Source organism: Erinaceus europaeus, chromosome 12 (genome assembly GCF_950295315.1).
Source record: "Erinaceus europaeus chromosome 12, mEriEur2.1, whole genome shotgun sequence".
NCBI classification, from domain to species: domain Eukaryota; kingdom Metazoa; phylum Chordata; class Mammalia; order Eulipotyphla; family Erinaceidae; genus Erinaceus; species Erinaceus europaeus.
The window spans coordinates 71,060,596-71,082,652 of record NC_080173.1 but is presented as its reverse complement, the minus strand read 5'-3'; the positions used below and the strand labels follow the sequence as shown (position 1 = coordinate 71,082,652).

At 42.8% G+C, this 22,057-nt stretch overlaps 2 protein-coding genes across 2 annotated transcripts; both read left to right on the top strand.

The window, feature by feature from the left end:
* The first annotated feature begins 934 nt into the window (after positions 1-934).
* Positions 935-3,182, top strand: LOC103108072 (C-C motif chemokine 8). Its single transcript, XM_007516929.2, has 3 exons — positions 935-1,071; positions 2,095-2,212; positions 2,627-3,182. The coding sequence occupies exons 1-3, from the start codon at positions 993-995 to the stop codon at positions 2,730-2,732; spliced, it is 303 nt and encodes a 100-aa protein (XP_007516991.2). The 5' UTR covers positions 935-992; the 3' UTR covers positions 2,733-3,182.
* An 11,550-nt stretch (positions 3,183-14,732) lies between these two features.
* Positions 14,733-16,851, top strand: LOC103108113 (C-C motif chemokine 13-like). The gene is made up of 3 exons (XM_007516981.2): positions 14,733-14,984; positions 15,602-15,716; positions 16,236-16,851. Exons 1-3 carry the CDS (start codon positions 14,909-14,911, stop codon positions 16,339-16,341), a joined length of 297 nt encoding a protein of 98 aa, XP_007517043.2. The 5' UTR covers positions 14,733-14,908; the 3' UTR covers positions 16,342-16,851.
* Positions 16,852-22,057: the final 5,206 nt, after the last annotated feature.

Sequence of the window (22,057 nt, the reverse complement as noted above, 5' to 3'; positions counted from 1 at the left end):
TTTTTAAAAGATAAATTTATTTTTTAAATTTTGGTATTATCTTTATTTATTTATTGAATAGATACAGAAATTGAGAGGGAAAGGAGTAACAGAGTGGGGGAGAGACAGAGAGACACCTGCAATATTACTTCACCACTCACAAAGCTTTCCCCCTGCAGGTGGGGACTGGAGGCTTGAACCTGTGTCCTTGTGCACTGTAGTATGTGGGCTCAGTCAGGTGTACCACCACCTGTTCCCTATTGATTTTATTTGTTAAGACAGAGGAAAATTGAAAGGGAGAGAGGAGAGGAAGAGAGAGACAGAAAGAGAGAGAGAGTCCTGCAGCACTGTTTCATTTCTCATGAAGCTCCCCCATCCCACCCCTTATAGGTGGGGACTGGAGAATTGAGTCTGTGTCTTGGTGCATGGTAACATGGGCACTCAAGCAGGTATGCTAGCGTACAGACCCTTGTTAGCCATTTAAGATTCCTGCACCCTACCATCCTGCCAAGGTTCCCTGCAGCTCCCTCTGTGGGACTCTAAGAGCAACTTGACTGATGCAGATGGCAGGGACCCGAAGGATAGAAAGCAGAGGCATTACCACAGATCTCCATGTCAGGCAACCTGGGCCCTGACAATGACCAGGTTCTTAGTTCTGTTCAGTCTACAATGACCTCAACTTCCATCTTTTATTTAGGGAAGATCATTTCCCATTTCAAAGAAATCATAACTTTCAGTAGTCCCGTGAAGTCACTTCCTGCACTTTGCCTGCACACAGTAGATGCAAACAATAGAAACTACATAGCTTCCTTCTCTCTTATGTTTGGGAATCACCACCAGGACCTGGTGTCGACTCAGCAGATTCAGAGTCTGACTTCATCTCCTTTGACCATGACCCTGTGCATACACTCTGAGCCCTATAAAAGGCAAGCAGAACCTCCAAAAGGTCAGAGACACTGAGACAAACTCAGAAATCTTCAACTCTAGGACTGAAACTCACATCTTCAGCCTCCATGATGAAGGTCTTCGAGGTGCTTCTGTGCCTGATGCTCACCGCTGCTACCTTCAGCACTCAGGTGTTCACTCATCCAGGTAAGTGTCTCTTCCCAAGGCTTGATGCAGGCATTAACAGCCTAGCATTGAGCCATCTCATACTTGATGTAGAGACTACAGCTTACATGGCAAAGAAAGAAAAAGGGAAGCCAAGAGGAGCCATAAGTAGTTGCATCACAGTTAGTCAGAGGCAAAGTCAAAAGGATATGCCCAGGCCATGTGATCCAGTCTTCAGGATCTGATCAGACAATGGCTTTAGGAAGAGACACTAAACAGAGCTACTACTGCAACAGGCCATGTTGTTTAGGGTCATGGAACAGAAGGTTCTATTTCTTATTGGAGATGTGAATGATATTTCAGACAATAGTGGAGAGGAAGAAATTATTGCTTCAGGTTTCAAATTTTTTTTTAAAAAAATCTATTTGTTTTTTAAATTTTTTATTATCTTTATTTATTGCGATAAAGACAGAGAGAAATGAGAGGAGTGAGGAGACAGAGAGGGAGAGAGACTGAGAGACACCTGCAGCACTGCTTCACTACTCTCAAAGCTTTCTTCCTGCGTTTGGGGACCAGGGACTAGAACCCAGGTCCTTGCGCAGTGTAATATGTGTGCTCAACCAGATGTGCCACCACCCAGCCCCAGGTTTCAAAGTTTGAATTATGGTCCAGAGTAGCTTCTAGAACAGTGATGATGCAAAGAGGATAAGATCCAGAAACATCATGAGATAACTTCAAAGTCCGTGGAAATAAACATCTGGAAAATGAAGTCTTAGAACTCACCATCCCAGCTGGAATATCTGAATGGGTAGGCCCTCCTAATGATACTTGAAAGACTAGGCTTGTTAATCAAGATGTCTCCATTCCCAGTCAGCAATGAACCCCCCATCCTGACCCTCACTAGTTCAATACCTAATTCACAGGTAATATTGTCCATAGGACCTGAGCCTGAAAGTGGTGAATCCCATGTAAATTCACGTGGGCTTTCTCTTCTTTAATTACCTCCTACTACCCTTACACATGCGTGCTTGTGACACTCTCTTGCTTTGCAATTTTTTTTTTCAGATTCAGTGTCCATCCCAATTACCTGCTGCTTTAGTGTAGTCAATAAGAAGATTCATATCCAGAAGCTGGAGAGCTACACAATAGTCACCAACAGCCAGTGTCCTCAGGAAGCTGTGATGTAAGTGGGCTGTGTCTTAGCACCCTCAGCCAAAGGTTCTGAGTTCTTTTCAAGAGAAAGGGGCCAGGACTCACACCCAAATGAGTCAGAGAGTTGTACCATCTTATCCAAAAAAAAAGGTCCTTAGATTCTTGGAGAAACTGGACCCATAAATAGGAGGAATACATGCTCACTCTACCTTCGAGTTTGACCAGATCATCTGAGTTCCTTCAACCAGGAATCTGGAGGGTTTCCACAGGGACAGTCAGAACAGGGCTCCATTTGGAGGCTTACTCCTGCCATCCTTCCTCTTTTTTCAGTTCCAATTCCAGACCCCTTACTCTTGGAGCAAGGGCCTGTTAGGTGTGTAGGCCAAAAGTCATGCTACTGGGCAAAACTCAAGGTGTTCGTTGAACTATTTCTTTTCGCCAACAGATTCAAAACCAGACTGTCCAAGGAACTATGTGCAGACCCCAAGGAGAGGTGGGTCCAGAATGCCATGAAGCGTTTGAACCAAAAGTCCAAATCCCAAAAGCCTTAAACCTTGAGACCTGGATTGAGAGGCAGAATCTGAAGGAAATCTTATTTATTTTTCCCCAACCTTCCCCTTATGCACAGTGATATTATTTTATTATAATGTCCAGAAAGAAGCACTTTAGTTAAAGCATAGCCTTTTTCTTGTCGATATTTAATTTTATTTAAGTTACTGATGTTTGAGTTTATATAAGTCTTTATGAGTGTAAACTATAAAAGCCTTCACATTTCCTTTTCTGTGAATTCATTTGAATTTATGGCAAGATGTGTTTTTTTTTTTTTTGTCCTACCTGCCTATGGTTTTTGTGAGGTCCTAGCTTGGATCACTTAAGTGAACACTTAGGCATTCTTTGGGAATCTGTGTTCCAGTGTATCGATGGTGCCGTGTTATCACTCAAATTAATGTTTTCTAATGACTATGTAATTGTTAACGAAAAATACATATAATTTAAAATTACTTGGTCTTGTTTCTCATTTTTCATGGAATAGCATTTAGCTGGGAGGAAAATAATTACATGAATTTGAGGCATGGGAATCCTCCTCTATGAAGAGGTAGGAGAGGAAGCAGAGTGGTTATGCAAAAAAGACTTTCATTCCTGAGACTCCAAAGTCCCAGGTTTATTTCTCCAGTGCCATCATAAGCCAGAGCTGAGCAGTATTCTGGGTCAAAAATTAATTTAAAAAAGAACTCTTTAAGAAATACTTTACTTATGAGAGAGAAAAAGGGAGAGGGAGAGGGAGAGGGAGAGGGAGAGGGAGAGACCAGATCACCCACCATTCACTGCTCAGCTTAGTTCTGACATATGATGGTGCTGGGGATTGAATATGGAATCATGGAATCTCTGGGGTTAATCTGGTGTGTCACCAAAGCACTATCTACCCAGCTGAAAAATTCTTTTATACACAACTAAGATTCAGGTAAAACCTAGAAGGGCCAGGCCAGGCTGTTCTAGTACTTTAGTTCTAGGTCTTCACTCTATCTGCAATTATTCAAAATGATCTATTCATATTTCCCCACACTTATTTTGTCCAGTCCCTCTTGATCTCTTGCAAGTCTTCTTCTCCAGAGCTAATTTCATCATCAACTCAATTTTCCAAACCCAGAGAAATATCCCAGAAATGAAACTAAAGCTGAGAGGAAAGCATCATTCTGTAATTAGAGGACTACTTAAGGGGTAAGAAGGGGCAGGTGAGAGGAAGTCTTCCCTCTGCAGTACTTTGAAAAAAACTAGGAGCTAAGGGGTGGGGATTTTAGAAAAGAAAAAAAAAAAAAAAAAAAAAAAGCTAGAGTTAGATTGCCAAGACTCTTGAGTTTCAGACTGGGAAGTCAGCAGCTAACAGGAGGCACTAAAATACTTGAAATAAAAGAAAAGGAAAGCATGGCTTTCAGAAGTATGCAGTGAGAATAAGGATCTGACATCTGAGAAGTCAAAGTGGTGTGTAGAAGCAGGCTATGGCAGTGCTGCAGGGAAGACGAAGGGAGAGTTGAAGTAGGTGCTACTGGGGCTGAAGTTAGGAAGAATAGGCCTGACAGGGTGGTATTCCAATCATTTTAGAAGAACAACATCAGGAAAATACCTCACTTGGACAGTGTACTGCTTTACTATGTATGCAACCCAGGTTCAAGAACAGCCCTGAAAGCATTGAAAGAAACTTGCAATGGAATGTTATTTAATAATAAGAAGAATGAATCACTGATATTAAAAAATGTATCGATGAGGTTTACAATCAACAATATTTATACACCTTTCCCATATTTGGGAACTACTCTCTTCCCTGATCCAACTTTCTGGTCCTTTTGCCAGCCATGATATCATCTCCCCAGACAATAATTAGGAGCCACCTGCATATCATATTTCAGGCTCAGGGAAAACAAAACAAACAAAAAATAAACACACTAGTATAGCCTCAGGCCATTTGGAATATAACTAAAATTTTCCTACTAGCTAACTACAAAATGGAGACCCCCCCCCCCAAACTCTTCATCTGCACCAGCCCAACCTTTAGGTCCATGATTGGTCAATAATTTGTTTGGCTTTGTATGTTAACTCTCTTTTCAACTTCCAGGTTCCAGATGCTAGCATGATGCCAAACAGACTTCCCTGGACAGACAACCCCACCACTGTGTCCTGCAGCTCTGCTTTCTCAGAGCCCCACCCACTAGGGAAAGAGAGAGGCAGGCTGGGAGTATGGATCGAACAGTCAGTGCCCACGTTCAGTGGGGAAGCAATTACAGAAGCCAGACCTTCCAACTTCTGCATCCCACAATGAACTTGGGTCTATACTTTCAGAGGGATAAAGAATAGGAAAGCTATCAGGGGAAGGGATGGGATATGGAGTTCTGGTGGTTGGAACTGTGTGGAGTTGTACCCGTCTTAGCCTATGGTTTTGTCAACGTTTCCTTTTTATAAATAAAAAGTTAATATTTATATGTATATATATTGTGTTGTGGATAAATAGAAATAAATACATAAATAAAATGTATATCATGTGATTTAATTTGTGTGAACATCAACATTAAGCAATCACTGAAAACAAAAGTTAGAATAATGATTGCCTCTAGGAGATGAATCACTGACTGGAAAGGATGTTAAGAAACTTTATGAGCAAATATTTATATGGTAAATGTCAGTATAAATGTGAATTATAGAGAATTATAGAGATGAAGGTGTGTGTGTGTGTGTGTGTGTGTGTGTGTGTGTGTGTGTGTGTTCACAGCTATACCATTAAGAATTGAAAATTTATATGAATAGATATGGACCCCAGGTCAAATCAGTGGTGTTTACAGTAAATAGTATTTATATAATTTTCCCATGTTTGGGAGCTTCTCTCTACCCTGATCCAGCTTTCTAGTCCTGTTTCCAACTTTGACACCATCTCCCTAGACAATAACTCTAGCCCATCTGCATATTAGCTGTTGAGCTCAGTGAAAAATTAGTAAGTCATGGACCCCTTAGAATATACCTAAAATAGACTTTCTAGCTTTTTCCAAAATGGAGACCCCAATCCCATCTGCTATATTCTTACCTTTAGTTTCTTGATTATTAAACAATTTGTTCTGCTTTATATCTTAATGTTTTTCAGCCACCAAGCTGCAGTTGCTACCATGATGCCAACCTGACATCCCTGAAGGACAACCTCACCAATGTGTCCCGGAACCTCACCTCTCCAGAGTCCTGCCCCACTAAGGAACCTGCCAATGCCCATGCCCAGCAAAGAAGCAATTACAGAAGCCAGACCTTCCATAATGATCTGTACCCCATAATGATCCTGGGTCATACTCCTAGAGGCGTAAAGAATAGGGAACCTTCCAATGGAGGAGATGGGATATGGAATTCTGGTGGTAGGAATTTTATGGAATTGTACCTCTTATGCTACAATCTTGTCAATTATTATTATATCAATAAAAAATTTAAAAGAACTGAAATTTTATTGTATACATAGTAATGACATTAAAATCAATTTGAAAATATTTCCATAACTTGAAACAATTCATGTTACTGATCTGGCAATCCACTTTCATGTCTATGTAGTAAACAGAGATCCTAATAAAAATTTATCATGTACATCACAGTACCATTTAGAGTCCCAGTAAAACACATCAAATGTCCAATAGGCTGGGGAGATTATAAAGCAATAGTGAACCAGGATTGCATACCTGAATACCCACAGTTTCCAAACTCAATTCCTGGCTTCATCATGTGCCAAAACTAAGCAGCTCTGGTCTCTTTCTGATTCTCTTTCACAAAAATAAATAGGTAAGTAAATAAATCAACCCCTATAAGATGGTATGACCTAATAAATCAGGGTGATTTCATATTACAAACAGCTAGTCATTAAAAATTAAGTTACTTAAAGGGTATTTAATGGCTTGTGACAAGTTGTTTGACATATGTTATTTAAAAATCTGAAGTTCAGGGTCCAGCCGTATAGCGAGTTAAGCCCACTTGGCATTAAGCACAAGGACCAGAGTAAGGATCCCGGTTCGAGCCCCCACCTCCCCACCTGCAAGGAGGTCACTTCACAAGCAGTGAAGCAGGTCTTCAGGTGTCTATCTTTCTCTCCCCTCTCTGTCTTCCCCTCCTCTCTCTATTTCTCTCTGTCCTAGACAACAACAGCATATAGCAACAATAACAACAACAAAAGCAACAAAACGGGAAACATGGTCTCTAGGAGCAGTGGATTCATAGTGCAGGCACTGAGCCCAGTGACAACCCTGGAAGCAAAAAAAAAAAAAACTTATGTTAGCTTAAATCTAGTAAAATTCCTAAAATGTCCATATGGGAAAAAAAAAAAAAAGAACACTTTTCCTTAGATTATATTGTAATGATGAGCATGCACGTGGTTTCATAATGTTTTTATACTTTTTAAGAACTTTTACCAAGAATTCTAAGTCAGCACATATAATTTAAAAATACATATGGATGTACCTAGAAAATTGCTGCCCTGACAGAAAAACTTCCGTTTCTTAGTTCACCCTCTCAGCTCTAGCATGTGCTGAATAGAAGACGTCTTTTCCACCCTGTATTTTCAAGTCAGTCATGAGAAGGGGCAGTCCCAGGCAAATATTCATTCCGGGAGTTCCCCAGAAAGACAGGGTAACAGAAAGTAAAAACTCTTAAGTTTATGAATTGACAGCACAACAACTGATAAGATGTTAAGACCCAAGTAGGGAATACCTAGAGCAATACTGGCTTACTGCAGCCTGGTTTGGAAGACAAATCATGTGATAATCATTGATCAGAAAAGAGCCCCTCTGACTTCTTAGTGCCCTTGATCCATCACTACATATTTGGTTCTGACTGTGTGCTGGTCCAGAAAGATTATTCTGTCGTCTTGGGTAGAAGGAGTAGGACTTACTGCAACCATCCATTTTCAGAGCAATATTTGGTCCATTGTGAAATCTCTGTAATCTAGGAAGCCTTCATGGATTAAGCACATCCTTGATTGAGTCAAGTCTCAAATAAGTCCTGTCTGGACTAAATGGGGAAGAGTCCCTACAGATGGACAGACATATCACAAGCCAGGAGAGAAAGTTGTGTGAAGGAAAAACTAATGCAAGTTGTCTTGCAATGTTTCCAGGAGGGTTGGATGAACTTTTCTCATAGTGTCATAAGAAAAGAAACTTTCTCTCCCTTTGCAACTTTGCCTTTCTCTGGACACACCAGCCTGAGAGACGAAGAATGCCAGGTATCCCTAGCTCTCCCTGTACTCAATCCATAAATCTGTGCAGCAAAGTGTAAAGGTTGCATAATCTCAATATTTCATAGAGTGAAATGAAATGGATAAGGAGACGTGTGTCTACAGTCTTACCACTCCAAACACCCTCATACTCTTTCACATCACAGGCTGTTCAGGGTTGAGCTTAGAAGGATATGTGACAGGGAGACATGGCAACCCACCTCTGCTTCCCTAAGAATTTGCACATTTATACCAGAGCATCCCAATTAAGTGACCCCATGGAATTAACTTCAGTAGGTGAACAAACCACCACAGTGGGCTATCAACACAACAATTAAGATGGTAAAATACTAATATTGCCTAGGGTTTTTGGAGGAAGCAGATTATAGTATGCTATTGTGCTAAAAATTTAAATGATTTTATAACTATGGAGCTCTATATTTAGAAGAGACTTCTTTTGTACACAGATCTCTGCACTGGAAAAAGTGCTCCCCAAACCTCCACTCTGGACATGACTGAGTTACTGAGATAGTACTTCTATAAGCTCCAGCACCAATCATCGAGACCAGTGATTTTCAGAGAACACCATGCATTTTAGAGTCATCATGGAATTGTTCAGAGGGTCTTAGTGTTTTTGAGCCCAGTGCAAATTCAGCCTGATTACATAGCAGTAATCCCAGTGGGGCAAGGTTTAGGGACGGGTTTATAGTATAGAATAACGGTTTTTCAGATTGAGCCAAAAAAAATAATAAAAAATATCCAAGAGCATATTTTCTACAAAATTACTCATGGTATATTTGAAATTCAACTAAGTGATCTGTATGTCATTTGACAAACTTCCATGGCAAGACATCTACAGAAAGGATCACACCTTCATCCTCTTCATATCAAGTGACTCAAGAACTATGAAGTGCCTCCACATTGATAATTGGGTGAGAGGCCATAAATCTTTTTGACAGAGAATCAGATTAGGTTTCGGTCCAGGAAATTTTCTTCATAAAATCAAGCAGCACCTTAGTAGGCATCCCATCTACTCCATGTGTAGGTATCCCATACTTGCCACAAATACGTGCTGGTCAAAACACTCTACTGAAATTCTCCAACTTTGCAACTTTTCTAGGATGTTAGCGAGAAGTTCAAAGACTTAAGGACATGAAATGAAACTATTATGTAACCTGGCATTCCCTAACTCACTCTTAGCAAAGGCCAGGATTATTTTCTTTGTCCAGACATTGAGAAACACTTTTAAAATCACAAGGGCAGAATTCTTTTTTTTTTTCTTTTTCTTTTTAACTCCAGGGTTATCGCTGGGGCTCAGTACCAGTACTATGAAACCACTGCTCAGGGCAGCCATTTTTTTCCACTGTCGTCATCGTTGCTGTTATTGGATAGAACAGAGAGAAATTGAGAGAGGAGAGGAAGACAGAGAGGAGGAGAGAAAAAGCGACACTTGCAGGATCTGCTTCACAGCTTGTGAAGCTTCACAAGCAACAACCCCCACCACACTCCCTTATCTACCCCACACATCCCCACCCCCATCACCTCCCACCCCCTGCAGGTTAGGATCCTTGCACAGGTTCTTGTACTTCAGCACTATGTGCTGTTAACCAGGTGTGCTACTGCTTAGCCTCTGAAGGGCAGCATTTTTTCCCCTCATTTTTCTTTTTCTTTCTTTCTTTTTTAAAAATAATTTTTATTTATAAAAAGGAAACACTGACAGAAACCATAGGATAAGAGGGGTACAAGTCCCAACACCACAACTCCATATCCCATCCCCTCCCCTGATAGTTTTCCTATTCTTTTTTAATATTTATTTATTTATTTTCCCTTTTGTTGCCCTTTTTTTGTTGTTGTAGTTATTGTTGTTGTTATTGATGTCATCACTGTTGGTTAGATAAGACAGAGAGAAATGGAGAGGGGGGAAAACAGCGAGGGGGAGAGAAAGACACCTACAGACCTGCTTCACCATCTGTGAAGCAGTTCCCTTGCAGGTGGGGAGCTGGAGCCTGGGGTTGAACTGGAATCCTAACGCGGGTTCTTGTGCTTTGCGCCACCTGCCATTAACTCGTGAGCTGTGATACCACCCAGCTCCCCAGCTTTCCTATTCTTTATCCCTCTGGGAGCATGGACCAAGGGACATTATGGGGTGCAGAAGGTGGAAGGTCTGGCTTCTGTAATTGCTTCCCCACTGAACATGGGCGTTGAGATGTCGATCCTTACTCCCACCCTGTCTCTCTCTTTTCGTGGTGGGGCAGGGTTCTGGGGAAGCGGGGCTCCAGGACACATTGGTGGGGTAATCTGCCCAGGGAAGTCCAGTTGGCGTCTGGAACCTGGTGGCTGAGAGAAGGTTTAACATATAAAGCCAAACAAATTGGTGACTAGTCATGAACCTAAAGGCTGGAATAGTGCAGATGAAGAGTTGGGGTCTCCGTTTTGTAGATAGTTAGGAGGCCTATTTCAGTTATATTCCAAAGGGCCCATGACTATATTAGTGTCTTTTTGTTTTGTTTTGTTTTTTGTTTTTCTTTTCTGAACCTGACATCTGATATACAGGTGGACCCAAGTTACTGTCTGGGGAGATGATGTCATGGCTGGAAAAAGGACCAGAAAGCTGGGTCAGGGAAGCGAGTAGCTCCCTAATATGGGAAAGGTGTATAAATATTGTTGACTGTAAACCCCATCTATTTGATCTGATCTGGGGCCCATATTCAGCTTAGGAGCCCATGTGACCTCTGCATTCCTGTAGATCGGAGCTCACATTCTGTGGTCACGAGTAGGAACGCTTCAAGCTGCCCCAGTGTCAGTTCCCGTTTTCCTCAAGTGGAAGATAGAGTATGTTGTCTAGCCCTCCTTTGGAGGATGGAACATTCTCTTCCATTGTTGATCCATGTTGAGGACAAGGTCCTATGGGGGCCCACAGAAGGGTCTATTGTGTTGTTCCTGATACAGATAACCGGTAACAATGGAGAAAGGGATTTATTCTAGGTCTAGGCTCATTGTGTTTGTGTGGGAATCTCAGACTCCCTGACTGTTGGTATGCTTCTAAATTCTGCATATAAGACCTTCTGTTTTGATCATCACATTAGGTTCACTTGTATTACTTACGATGTGGTCTATTTACATAATCACTGTTTTATCTGGGTCCCGCCCTGCCTGCAGGGTATTGGTTTAATCCCCACTGGTTAGATGGAAGCTTTCTATGTTCTTTTTGCACTCTTTTTTTGCTCCACCCCCTCTCCTAGTCATTTCCTTTCGCTTGCCACTTCAGGTGAAGAGATGCATAAAAGGTGAAGTATGGGGGGGGGGGAGATAGCGTAATGGTTATGCAAACAGACTCTCATGCCTGAGGCTCCTGAGTCCCAGGTTCAGTCCCCCGCACCACCATAAGCCAGAGCTGAGCAGTGCTTTGGTGTTTCTCTGTGTCTTTCTCTGCATCTCTCTCAAAAATAAAATAAATAAATAAATAAAATATTTAAAAAACAAAAAAGGCAATGTATCTGATTAATAAATGAGATACTGCTTCCCAGCTCAGCCATGAGTCCCTGGTCATCTCTCTACCACCCATGAAGCTAGCCCAGCCCAGCAAATGGCGCCTTGAACAGGGACTGGCACCTGACTAGGGCCCCAACTGATGGGGTGGCCTGATAGTGACTAGAGAGTCATTATTAAAGTATGCCAGTCTCTAAGGGTAGCATTCTTAAGAGCCCTGGTGGCTACTTTTGTAGATGAGACAAGACCATGGGATACCATGGGATAATTCCATCCACTTCAGATTTGCTTCAGGGTTTATTAAAACATAATCTGCCATATTACCATTGATGAGAATTTAATGATCATGCTGTCAAGAAGACCCACTACTGTGCTCCTAAAATATATTAGCAAACTGTTCCTAATCTCAGAACTCCATTTGAAGTAACTGTTTCTAGGAATCACTTCTGGCAGCCAAACCTATGTCAGTCAGAGTGTCAGAAAAAACAAACCTATATCAGAGCCTATGAGACTGAAAACATGTTTACATGTGCCCACAAGTTAGGGGAGAATATAAACCTTAAAACAAAAGTGCACAATAGTTTGCAGTGACCCCAAACAGCAAACAATTTAGAAAGACCTAAAAAAAAAAAAAAAAAGACATCATAAAATGATACTTATATACCTTTCCCGTATTTGGGAGCTACTCTCTGTCCTGACCCAGCTTTCTAGTCCTATTTTCAATTCTGACACCATCTCCCCAGATAATACCTTTGGTCCACCTGCATGTTAGCTGTTGTGCTCAGGCAAAAATTAATAAAGTCATGGGCCCCTTAGTCTATACCTAAAATAGACATACTAACTTTTTCCAAAATGGAGATCCCAAAAATCATCTACTATATTCTTGCCTTTAGGTTCCTGACTATTAAACTATTTGTTTTGCTTTATATGAATGCTTTTTCAGCTACCAAGTTTTAGATGCTACCATGATGCCAACCTAACTTCCCCAGAAAGAGTACCTCACCAATATACTGTGGACCCCTACCTCTCCAGAGCCCTGCCCTACTAGGGAAAGATAGGGGCAGTTTTGGAGTGTGGATTGATCTGCCAACACCCATGTTCAGACAAGAAGCAATTACAGAAGCCAGATCTTCCTCCTTCTGCACTCCATAATGACCCTGGGTCCATGCTTTCAGATAAATAACAGGAAAGCTTTCAAGGGAGGGGATGGGATACTGAACTCTGGTGGTGGAAATTGTGTGGAATTGTACCCCTCTTATCCTATGATCTTGTTGATATTTTTATTTTATAAATAAAATTTAAAAACTAAAAAAATAAAAACAAACACCAAGAAGAACAAATGCACCTAAATAGATTGATTTGCAGAGGTTTAAATAAATAGTCTATGTACCAAATGGTTAGCCTGGGTGTGGTGAAGCCATAAGTCTCAGGACTCTGAGACTAGTAACAAGAGAGTTACCACCCCTAGTTCAAAAGGGAAAAGCACAAGGAAGAGTTCCCAGAATAGGATGGAGAGTCATGGACATCCACCTGGAGAGAGGTGAAAGCTGTGAATTTGAGGCTGCACCCAAGAATCATGTGAGTGACAGAGAAATAAAGACCTCACCTTCACGTTTCTCTCTCTCCAGAAGCCTGAATGACTCCACAGTTTCCAGACTCAACCCAAAGACCTAAAACCTGCAGTTCCACTGATGAGTTGCACAGAGACTGATGCCCTGGACAGAGAAAACAGCAATGAGTAGAAGACGTGTCTGCAGAGGCAGGCTGGCTGCTGCCTTTGTTCATGGGGTTCTCAGTCACTTTTTGTACATGTTATATAAGCTACATAAAATGTGTTCAGGAGTATATACTTAAAAAATATAAATTCTCTGGAAGTGATTGTGTAAGACTGGAACTATTCGTTCTTGGAATTCTCGGAGGAACTAGCTGTTAGAATCCTCAGAGCCTGGGGGAGATTTTGTGGGAAGAATTCCAATTACTTAATCAATTTCATGAGTAGTTTTAGAATTATTTTTGTAGCTCATTTTTCTCACAATCTGGTAAATCATGTTCTTTTTTTTAAAGAAATTTACCCATTTTGTGGAAATTACAGGAATCAATTTATTGGCAAAAAGTTATTATTTTCCTGTCTGTCCATAGGCTGTGTTGTGAGGGGCTCTCCCTCAGTCAGCTGCTTGGTGTGCTTCTTTCCTTTCTTCCTGATGTGTCTCAGGAGAATTTGACTTCATTACAGGTTTGCCAAAGAGACAGCTGAGGGCTTTGTTAGTCTTTTTAGTACATGTGCTTTTCTATTTCATTGATCTTGGTTCCTTACTTTGTTTTTTTAAACACTGCATTTATTGTACTTTAATGAAAGAAAGAGAGACAGAGAGAGAGAGAGAGAGACCAGGGCACTGTTCAGCTCAGTGCCTTGGGCATGAATGTCTTTTGCATAACCATTATGCTGATTCCCCAGCTCCCTTATTTCTTACTTCTTTTTTTCCTCTTAGGTTCATTCAGCTAGAAAGGAAACACTCTAGAAAGGGAAGCAGACAGAAGAGTATTCCAGGCAGGTACAAATAAAATAATATAATATAAAATAAAAGTAACCCAAGCCCAGAAGCCTGGAGAGGGCTTGGGAATGGAATACACAAGTGAAAGGACTTGCCTGGTATTCCCTGGGAATCCTCACTGCCCCCTGCCTACCAACCCAGCCCAATGCCTCACCCCTTTCCCGACCTCCTAGATCAGACACACACTGCAGAAGGGAACCAGGCATGGGAGCAAGGAGCTCAATAGCTCTAGAAACCCAAAGCTCCTTCCTGAAAATGAGGGGCCTGGACAAATGAGTGGTATTCAATCCATAACCCTCTGGGCCCGAGAGGCAGAAGAGGTCATGAACATGTGACATGTGGTCCCCCTGTTATCAATAAACTGCATCTTCCTCATACAGCTTAGCCTAGAGAAAGGCTTATGTGCCTAAAAGAAAGTTTAACTGGTGACTTTGTTGAATATATGTGAACAGGTTAGCTTTCCCTTCCATGTCACCACTCACATTCTGTAGAAGTCTGAGCAGGTGGCTGAACCTCTCTGCACCCCAATATCCAACCAATGGAACCCTGGCAGTACCAAGTACAGGATCTGCACAAAGCAATCGCACACAGCATTCTGTCTGGGCACTTGTTTTTCATGTTGGAGAAGGGAAGGCCAGGGAAAGAGCAGCACCCAGTCATTTCCGATGCTGGGTGCCAGCACATCTGTGTGCTCTCTTCCTCTCTGCGGGCGGCAGCCGGAAGGCAAGGGCTTCTGCCCTACAAAGCCCACAGCTTCCCTCTTGTATTTCCTGGAAAACCCTTGGTGGCCCAACCTTCACCTCAGCAGATCCAGAACTCTCCTTCATTCTGACTTGACGGTGACCCCCACCCCACCCAACCACCCTCCCAGTCCTCGGAGCTCACACCCTATAAAAGCTGGCAGAGCTGCCAAAGTAGAAAGAGAATCTCAGAGGTGCCCTCTCTGTGCTCATTCCCCAGCATGAAGGTTTCCACGGTGCTTTTATGCCTGCTGCTCACAGCTGCTGCTTTCAGCACCCAGGTGCTCACTCAGCCAGGTGAGTTTTCTCTGCCCCTCCCATCTCTTCCCCACTATCTCTGAGCCTGAGGCTGGAGTGCCACATTTCTGAACCTACCAAAGCAACCAGGTAGTCAAAATGTGATGTTAACCATCCAGTTAAAAAAAAAAAAAAGAAAGAAATCTGGGGGTTGGGTGGTAAAGCACTGGGTTAAGTGTACATAGCAAAGAGCAAGAATTCACTCAAGGATCCCAGTTCGAGCCCCCGGCTCCCCACCTGCAGGGGGAATCACATCACAAGCGGTGAAGCAGATCTGCAGGTGTCTGTCTCACCTTCTCTCTATCTTCCTCTCCTCTCTCAATTTCTCTCTGTCCTATCCAACAAAAAAAAAAAAAAAAGAAAGAAAGAAAGAAAGAAAGAAAGAAAGAAAGAAAGAAAGAAAGAAAATGGCCTCCAGGAGCAGTGGATTGGTAGGGCTGGCACTGAGCCCCAGGGATAACCCAGGAGGAAAAAAAGCAAGCAAACAAAAAACAGAAAGCTAACGGCCTGGCTGAGAATAGGAGGAGTCCTCCCGTCCTGTTTTTCTCCACTATATTCAATCAGAGAAAAATCAAGTATCTCCTAAAAAGCTTTATTCTCTGTGGTTTTACTTCTAGATGCAGTCAATATCCTATCCACGTGCTGTTTCATCTTTACCAATAAGAAGATCCCCTTGAAAAGGCTGGAGAGCTACCGAATCACCAGCAGCCAGTGTCACCAGGAAGCTGTCATGTGCGTAGAAAAATACTAGTTCCCTGGAGGCTGGGTGGTGCACCTGATTGAGCACATACATTACAGTTCTCAAGGATCAGGGTTCAAGATTCCAGTTTCTACCTGCATGGGGCAAGTTTCATGAACAATGAAGCAGTGCCCCAGGTATCTCTCTGTCTTTCTCCCTCTCCTCTCAATTACTCTTGGTCCTATGTATATATAATATAAATATATATATATTACATATATTACATATATAATAAAAAGTAAAGGAAAATTTAAAAAGAAAAATATGCATCCCTTCCAGTCCCTTTAACTCTGCTTCCCACTCCCCACAACCATCATTTTAATCTCTCAGAAACAGTCATCAGACGAATCAAATTACCCAGGCTGCCTCCATGGGGTCCATTCTACAACCATTGTTGCTCCTATCCCAGGGTGCTTCCTCCCTAGAGCAGGTGGGCAGGCAGGTGTCAGCATCCAGTGAGTGTACCCTTTGCAGAATCCCATCTAATAATGCCACTACCCCTCATACCCCAGTTTCAGGACTAAACTGGCCAAGGAGATCTGTGCTGATCCCAAACAGAAGTGGGTCCAGAATTACATGAAACACCTGAGCCAAAAACCGCACACCCTGAAGATGTGAAGTCTTTCAGCTGCTTGCATCAAGCCAACCTGGGATACACACACACACACACACACACACACACACACACATAAAAAAAGACTGTTCTCTGTTGTGCTTCCCTTCTATAGCTGGAACTAATTCTACCATAATTTCCAAAAAAGGATATTTTCTGTTTTGTTATGGCAAACACACAATGTCTTAAGTAATATTTAATATTATTTGAATTGCTGCTGGTTTGAAATGTCTGAGTATTGGTGATTTTTCTCAAGTTATAGGTTTGGGCCATTTGGATTCTATAATTCCCAACTCCTTCTCTTGTGAGTGGGGAGCAGTGGTCTCTTTCCTGCACTCTTCCTCAAGGGTTGTGAGCATGCCTACAAGAATCCTTGAGATGAAAGGCTTGTACAGTGCAGGGGTAAGAGAACCTTGTGAATACAAACTTGCTAAATGCATTATTATGGGGAAAATGAATGTAACTTGTCAGATTACTGACTTTCTGCTAAAAATACACTTTTTTTTTGGTTTAAAGTCTCTGACCTTGGTGATTTCTTGGGGAGGAACGGATGAGGTAACTCTAAACCAGCAGGGGGTACTTCACGGTGCAGATGGGAGTCAGGGGGTGCTAGAGGAACTCAAGGTGCAGTGAGGCTCTGATTATTTGGGTAGGTTGAGCTTGTTTGAGCGTCAAAGAAGGTTTAGCTCACCAGCTCAGAATCTTCTAGAAAAATGACTTCTGTCCCCAGTAAATGACATTTTTTTCCTGTTTTATTCGATACAACAGAGAGAAATGAGAGGGGAGGGCAGTAGAAAGTGAAAGATAAGGTAGACACCTGCAAACCTAATTTGCCACTTGTGAAATGTCCCCTCTGCAGGTGGGGAGCAGGGGCTCAAACCTGGGTCCTTGCATGGGTCCTTTTACATAGTACCATGTACGCTTAATCCTGCCCATGACTTCTAACTAGTTCCCCTGTGCCCCTGGCCCCAGCCTCTGTTGTCTTTCCCTCTAGAGTAACACAGACATTGACCCCACCTGATCCCCGGAGGTACTCTGATGACCGAGTCTTAGAGTCTTAATTAGCATTGCATTTGACAGAGAAGACAGGCTGTGAGCAGATCTGACCTCAGAACTTGGCATAACATAGTGATAGCAAACATTGTCCCAGAGGAGATACAGGACAAGCTAGGCAGTTGGGAGTCAGGTCTGAAGCAGGAGGGAGGAAGGGAGAAGTGCCAGGAAGAGAAACCAGAGGCTTTGTACAGGACCCAATTTCAAGTCCTTGATCCCCACCAGCAAAGGTGGAAGCTTCATAAGCAGTGAAGCAATGCTACAGGTATCTCTCTTCCTTACTTCCTCTCTGTCTTTCCTCTCCCTAATTTTCTTCTGTCCAACAAAGTAAAGAAAAAAAGAAAAAAAGTGGGATACATAATGGTTATGCAAAGAGACTCTCTTGCCCAAGGCTCCGAAGTCCCAGGTTAAATCCCTCACACCACACCACCATAACCCAGAGCTGATCAGTGCTCTGGTGGAAAAAAAAAGGCAAATGATCTAACAGGTACATGAACACCATGCTGAGATCTGGGGACAGAGGACTAAGCCTCAAGAAAGGGATATGGGCTCTTCTAAAGCCACCACACTGACTTTTACAGGATGATGAACCTTAGTCCCAGAATCACTTCCCTCCATTAACACAGATAGAAACATATTGTTGTACCGGGAGTCGGGCTGTAGCGCAGCGGGTTAAGCGCAGGTGGTGCAAAGCAGAAGGACCGGCATAAGGATCCCGGTTCGAACCCCCGGCTCCCCACCTGCAGTGGAGTCGCTTCACAGGCGGTGAAGCAGGTCTGCAGGTGTCTATCTTTCTCTCTCCCTCTCTGTCTTCCCCTCCTCTCTCCGTTTCTCTCTGTCCTATCCAACAACGACGACAACAACAATAATAACTACAACAATAAAACAACAAGGGCAACAAAAGGGAATAAATAAATAAATAAAATAAATATTTAAAAAAAAAAGAAAAGAAACATATTGTTGTCCCTCAAAGAGGCAGTGCCTCTTCTTCCTGTATGTCCACTGAGGAGTTCCTTGCTCTTCCTGAGACTTCCATCCACCTCCAGACCAGCTCACTTGGCATCTTCAGCAGGTCCAACACTCTTCCAGGCCAGGATGCTCACAGACCCTCCCCACGGAGAAAGCCCTGCAAATCCACTCTGAGGACATATCTAGAGGAGAAAGGTCTCCTGAGCTAGACTGTGCCAGGCTATCACTTGGCAACACGGGACTCAAGAAAGAATTTTATCACAGAGGGTCTAAAGCCTGGACCCTAAGGCCAGCCCTAACCTTGATTTGACATCTGTCTCCAGTCTCATGGGTGTCCCTCTTCAACCATTAGTAAAAAGTGGTCAGTGGTACCTCTTAGAGGCGAATGATCTCACAAGGTCCTCTTGGGTGAAGGCAGAAGTGACTTGTGGGCAAATCTGGCCCCAAACTCCCTGAATAAGGCAGGGAGAGATGGTCCTATACCCAAATGTGAGCTCTGACGGGGGGTGGAGGGCAGCTTACTGCTATTTGTGCTACCCAGGCAGCCAGACCTGAGAGCAGTGATCCCCATCCCAACCTCCAGGCAGTGCTTCCTCCCAAGGACAGAGGCAGTCAGCTGAGAGTTAAGAGTCATTTATTGACTCCCAATGACAAGAAACCAGTTCTCCTTGCACCAGGTCCAACATTCCCAGACGCCCACCTTTGAAGCCAATCAAGTTTACACCTTCAAATCCCTGTAGGGTCCAGCCCTAAGGAAGTAAGAGTTGGAAATCCTAGGATTTAAATACATAAAGTGCAGCAAATAGCTTATCAATGCCCACCAGAACCTCCATGACCCAATGAACTAGTGCTCAAGAGCTGGTGTGGGACTGGGGGTGGTGGGAGGACAGAGAAGTAGCATGGTCTCTGGAGTCAAGGATTGAAGGATATCTGCTCCTATTTCCTTCACAGGCAAACTTTCATCTTCTGTGTATATTCCTGGACCCAGTTGTGTGTGTTAGAGGCACAGTGTTTTCTGCCTCCTTTCAGCTTGAATCTGCAGGCAAAGAACAAAGGAAGGGTCAGTCACCCTGGGTGCCACACACAAGTCCCATCTCCACCCCTTTGCTAGGAGTGTCCTTAAGTATCAAGTGAAGTGCCTTGCACTAAAGATGCAGAGACAGCCCATCAGATTGCATTTCCTAGACCCCCTTTCCCAGAGAGGATGGTCTGTGGATCAGGGTTAGGAGGAGACATTCTAAGGCGTAGCAAAGCATAGAAAATGTCTTTCCAGGATAGTGAAATAGTTCGCTTGGATAGTGCTCTGCACTGAAGGATGTGTCAATGTTTCAATGCTATGGTATATCTTTTCTCTCTACATCTGTTTTAAAAAGAAAGGAAGAGAGAATAAAAGAGATAAAGGGGGAAAGAATGGGAAACACAAAGAAAAATAAGGAGGAGGGGGAGAGTAGGAAGAGAAGAAGAAAGTACACCTGGTTAAGTGCACATATTACTATGCACAAGTACACAGGTTCAAGCGCCAACTCCTCACTTGTAGGAGAGATGCTTCATAAGTAGTGAAGTAGGTCTGCAAGTGTCACTCTAACTTCCATCCCATCTTCACTTTATCTCTGTCCTGACAAATAAAATAGAAGGAAAAATATGGGAAAAAATGGTAGCTGGGAGCGATGGGTTTTTAATGCTGACACAGAGGCCCAGAGATGACAGTAAAATAAATGAGTTAATTAATAAATAGAAAGGAAGAAAGAAAGAAAGGGAAAAGAAAGGAAGAAAACACCTCTTTTATAAACTCGGTTATACATTGATTTGAACTTGAATGTGTGATCTTTTTCCCACTGCAAAAACTTAGTTATTTTCATAATTTCACGCCAAACCTTCCTTCAATTATCCGGGTGATCTTAGACAAATATCTCCATCTCTCTGAGCCTTGGTGTTGGTAAGAAAAATGTATGTGCCAAAGAGTAATATTAGACTATAAACATAAATGTGATTTATAGATGCTAAATGGCCTGTAACAGCTGCCTTGGCTAACTTTTGTAATGACCCTGTGATCCAGTGCTTATTTCCCTTCACCAAAATAATAATAATAATAATTTTCTTATGTCACCCAAGATGAGAGCAAATCCGGAAGGAAGAACTAATCATCTAGAGCATTTAAGCCATTCCTTCTTTTAGATATAAAATCCTGCATGTGTTCCCCTTGCTAGTACTTGCTGGGGAGTGCAGCGCTCCACCTAGTGTTCACATTTGCTAATACAACCAGGTCTTGGCTTGATTGCTCAGGTTCTTAAACCTTATTTTGGTCAAACATTGCCATCTAGTGGGTAGGTAATAATTAATTCTAGCTGGACTGATTTCTGTTCTGAGGATGGGGAATCAGGAACTGCAGGCAGGGCTATCACTCACATCACACCATCAGTCTGGGGGCAAGTAGAGCTGGTGTTTCTGTAACACCTGATCCTTGATTTGTGAATCCTTTTCTCCACAAAGTTAAAGCAACACTTGGAGCTTGACACATGCACTAGGAGAGAAGCACAAAAATGGTTTGCATCCACTTCTCAACCTCGACCTTGATTCTCTCATCCAAGAGGGGTTAAAAATAAAGAAGCCAACTGGACTTCCCTGGGCAGACAACCCCACCAGTGTGTCCTGGAGCCCCACTTCCCCAGGTACTAGGGAAAGAGAGAGACAGATTTGGAGTATGCCCATGTTCAGTAGAGAAGCAATTACAGAAGCCAGACCTCGGGAGTCGGGCAGTAGCACAGCGGTTAAGCGCAGGAGGCGCAAATCACAAGGACGGGCGTAAGAATCCTGGTTTGAGCCCCCAGCTCCCCACCTGCAAGGGAGTTGCTTCACAGGCGGTGAAGCAGATCTGCAGGTGTCTCTTTCTCTCCCCCTCTCTGTCTTCCCCCTTTTTTTCTTACCCCTCCTCTCTCCATTTCCCTCTGCCCTATCCAACAATGAAGACATCAATAACAACAACAATAATAAATACAACAATAAAACAACAAGGGCAACAAAAAGGGAAAATGAATAAATAAAAATTTAAAAATTAAAAAAAGAAGCCAACCTTCCACCTTCTGCACCCCATCATAATCCTGGGTCTATACTCCCAGAGGGATAAAGAATAGGGAAGCTATCAAGGGAGGAGATTGGATACAGATTTGGGGGGGGTTGTGGAATTGTACCCCTCTTATCTTATGTTCTTGTCAATACTTCCATTTTATAAATTAAAAAAATAAAATAAACAAAGAAGTCACTTCCATAACAGGTCCAGGCTTTGAGACCACATCCAGAAGACCCTAGTGCCATCTAATTCTTTATTGGGGCAAAGATTCCAGTTCCCCATAAACCAGTTGAGGAAGGGATCTTCATCAAATTAAACCCTTACCCTGAACCACAGACTCCCCCTTTGTAAATAAGACACTTTAGACTAATCACTAAAGGTCCTTCTGGTTTTGACGCCCCAAGTGTATAGCTCTACCCTAATATTTAGGTCCAAGGACTCTGGACCCCACACTTTGAGAGCTTGATGAGTCCAGTGCTTGCAGGACAGATGCAGACCACACATCTGAGGCAGCAACTACTCAAACAGTTCAACATGGCAGAATGACAGAAGAACTTCTGGGAACTGAGCAGCTCCACCCCCCACACTTCCTCTGACCCTCCAGATTGACTGCTGCCTCATCCCTGGCTCTG

What these genes read in the sequence shown, in the direction of transcription:
- LOC103108113 (XM_007516981.2), top strand. Translation starts at nt 14,909, where the DNA reads ATGAAGGTTTCCACGGTGCTTTTATGCCTGCTGCTCACAGCTGCTGCT. An exon ending in CCAGGTGCTCACTCAGCCAG is followed by an intron (nt 14,985 to 15,601) that starts GTGAGTTTTCTC and finishes TTTTACTTCTAG; the next exon opens with ATGCAGTCAATATCCTATCC. An exon ending in TGTCACCAGGAAGCTGTCAT is followed by an intron (nt 15,717 to 16,235) that starts GTGCGTAGAAAA and finishes CTCATACCCCAG; the next exon opens with TTTCAGGACTAAACTGGCCA.
- LOC103108072 (XM_007516929.2), top strand. Translation starts at nt 993, where the DNA reads ATGATGAAGGTCTTCGAGGTGCTTCTGTGCCTGATGCTCACCGCTGCT. An exon ending in TCAGGTGTTCACTCATCCAG is followed by an intron (nt 1,072 to 2,094) that starts GTAAGTGTCTCT and finishes TTTTTTTTTCAG; the next exon opens with ATTCAGTGTCCATCCCAATT. An exon ending in TGTCCTCAGGAAGCTGTGAT is followed by an intron (nt 2,213 to 2,626) that starts GTAAGTGGGCTG and finishes TTTCGCCAACAG; the next exon opens with ATTCAAAACCAGACTGTCCA.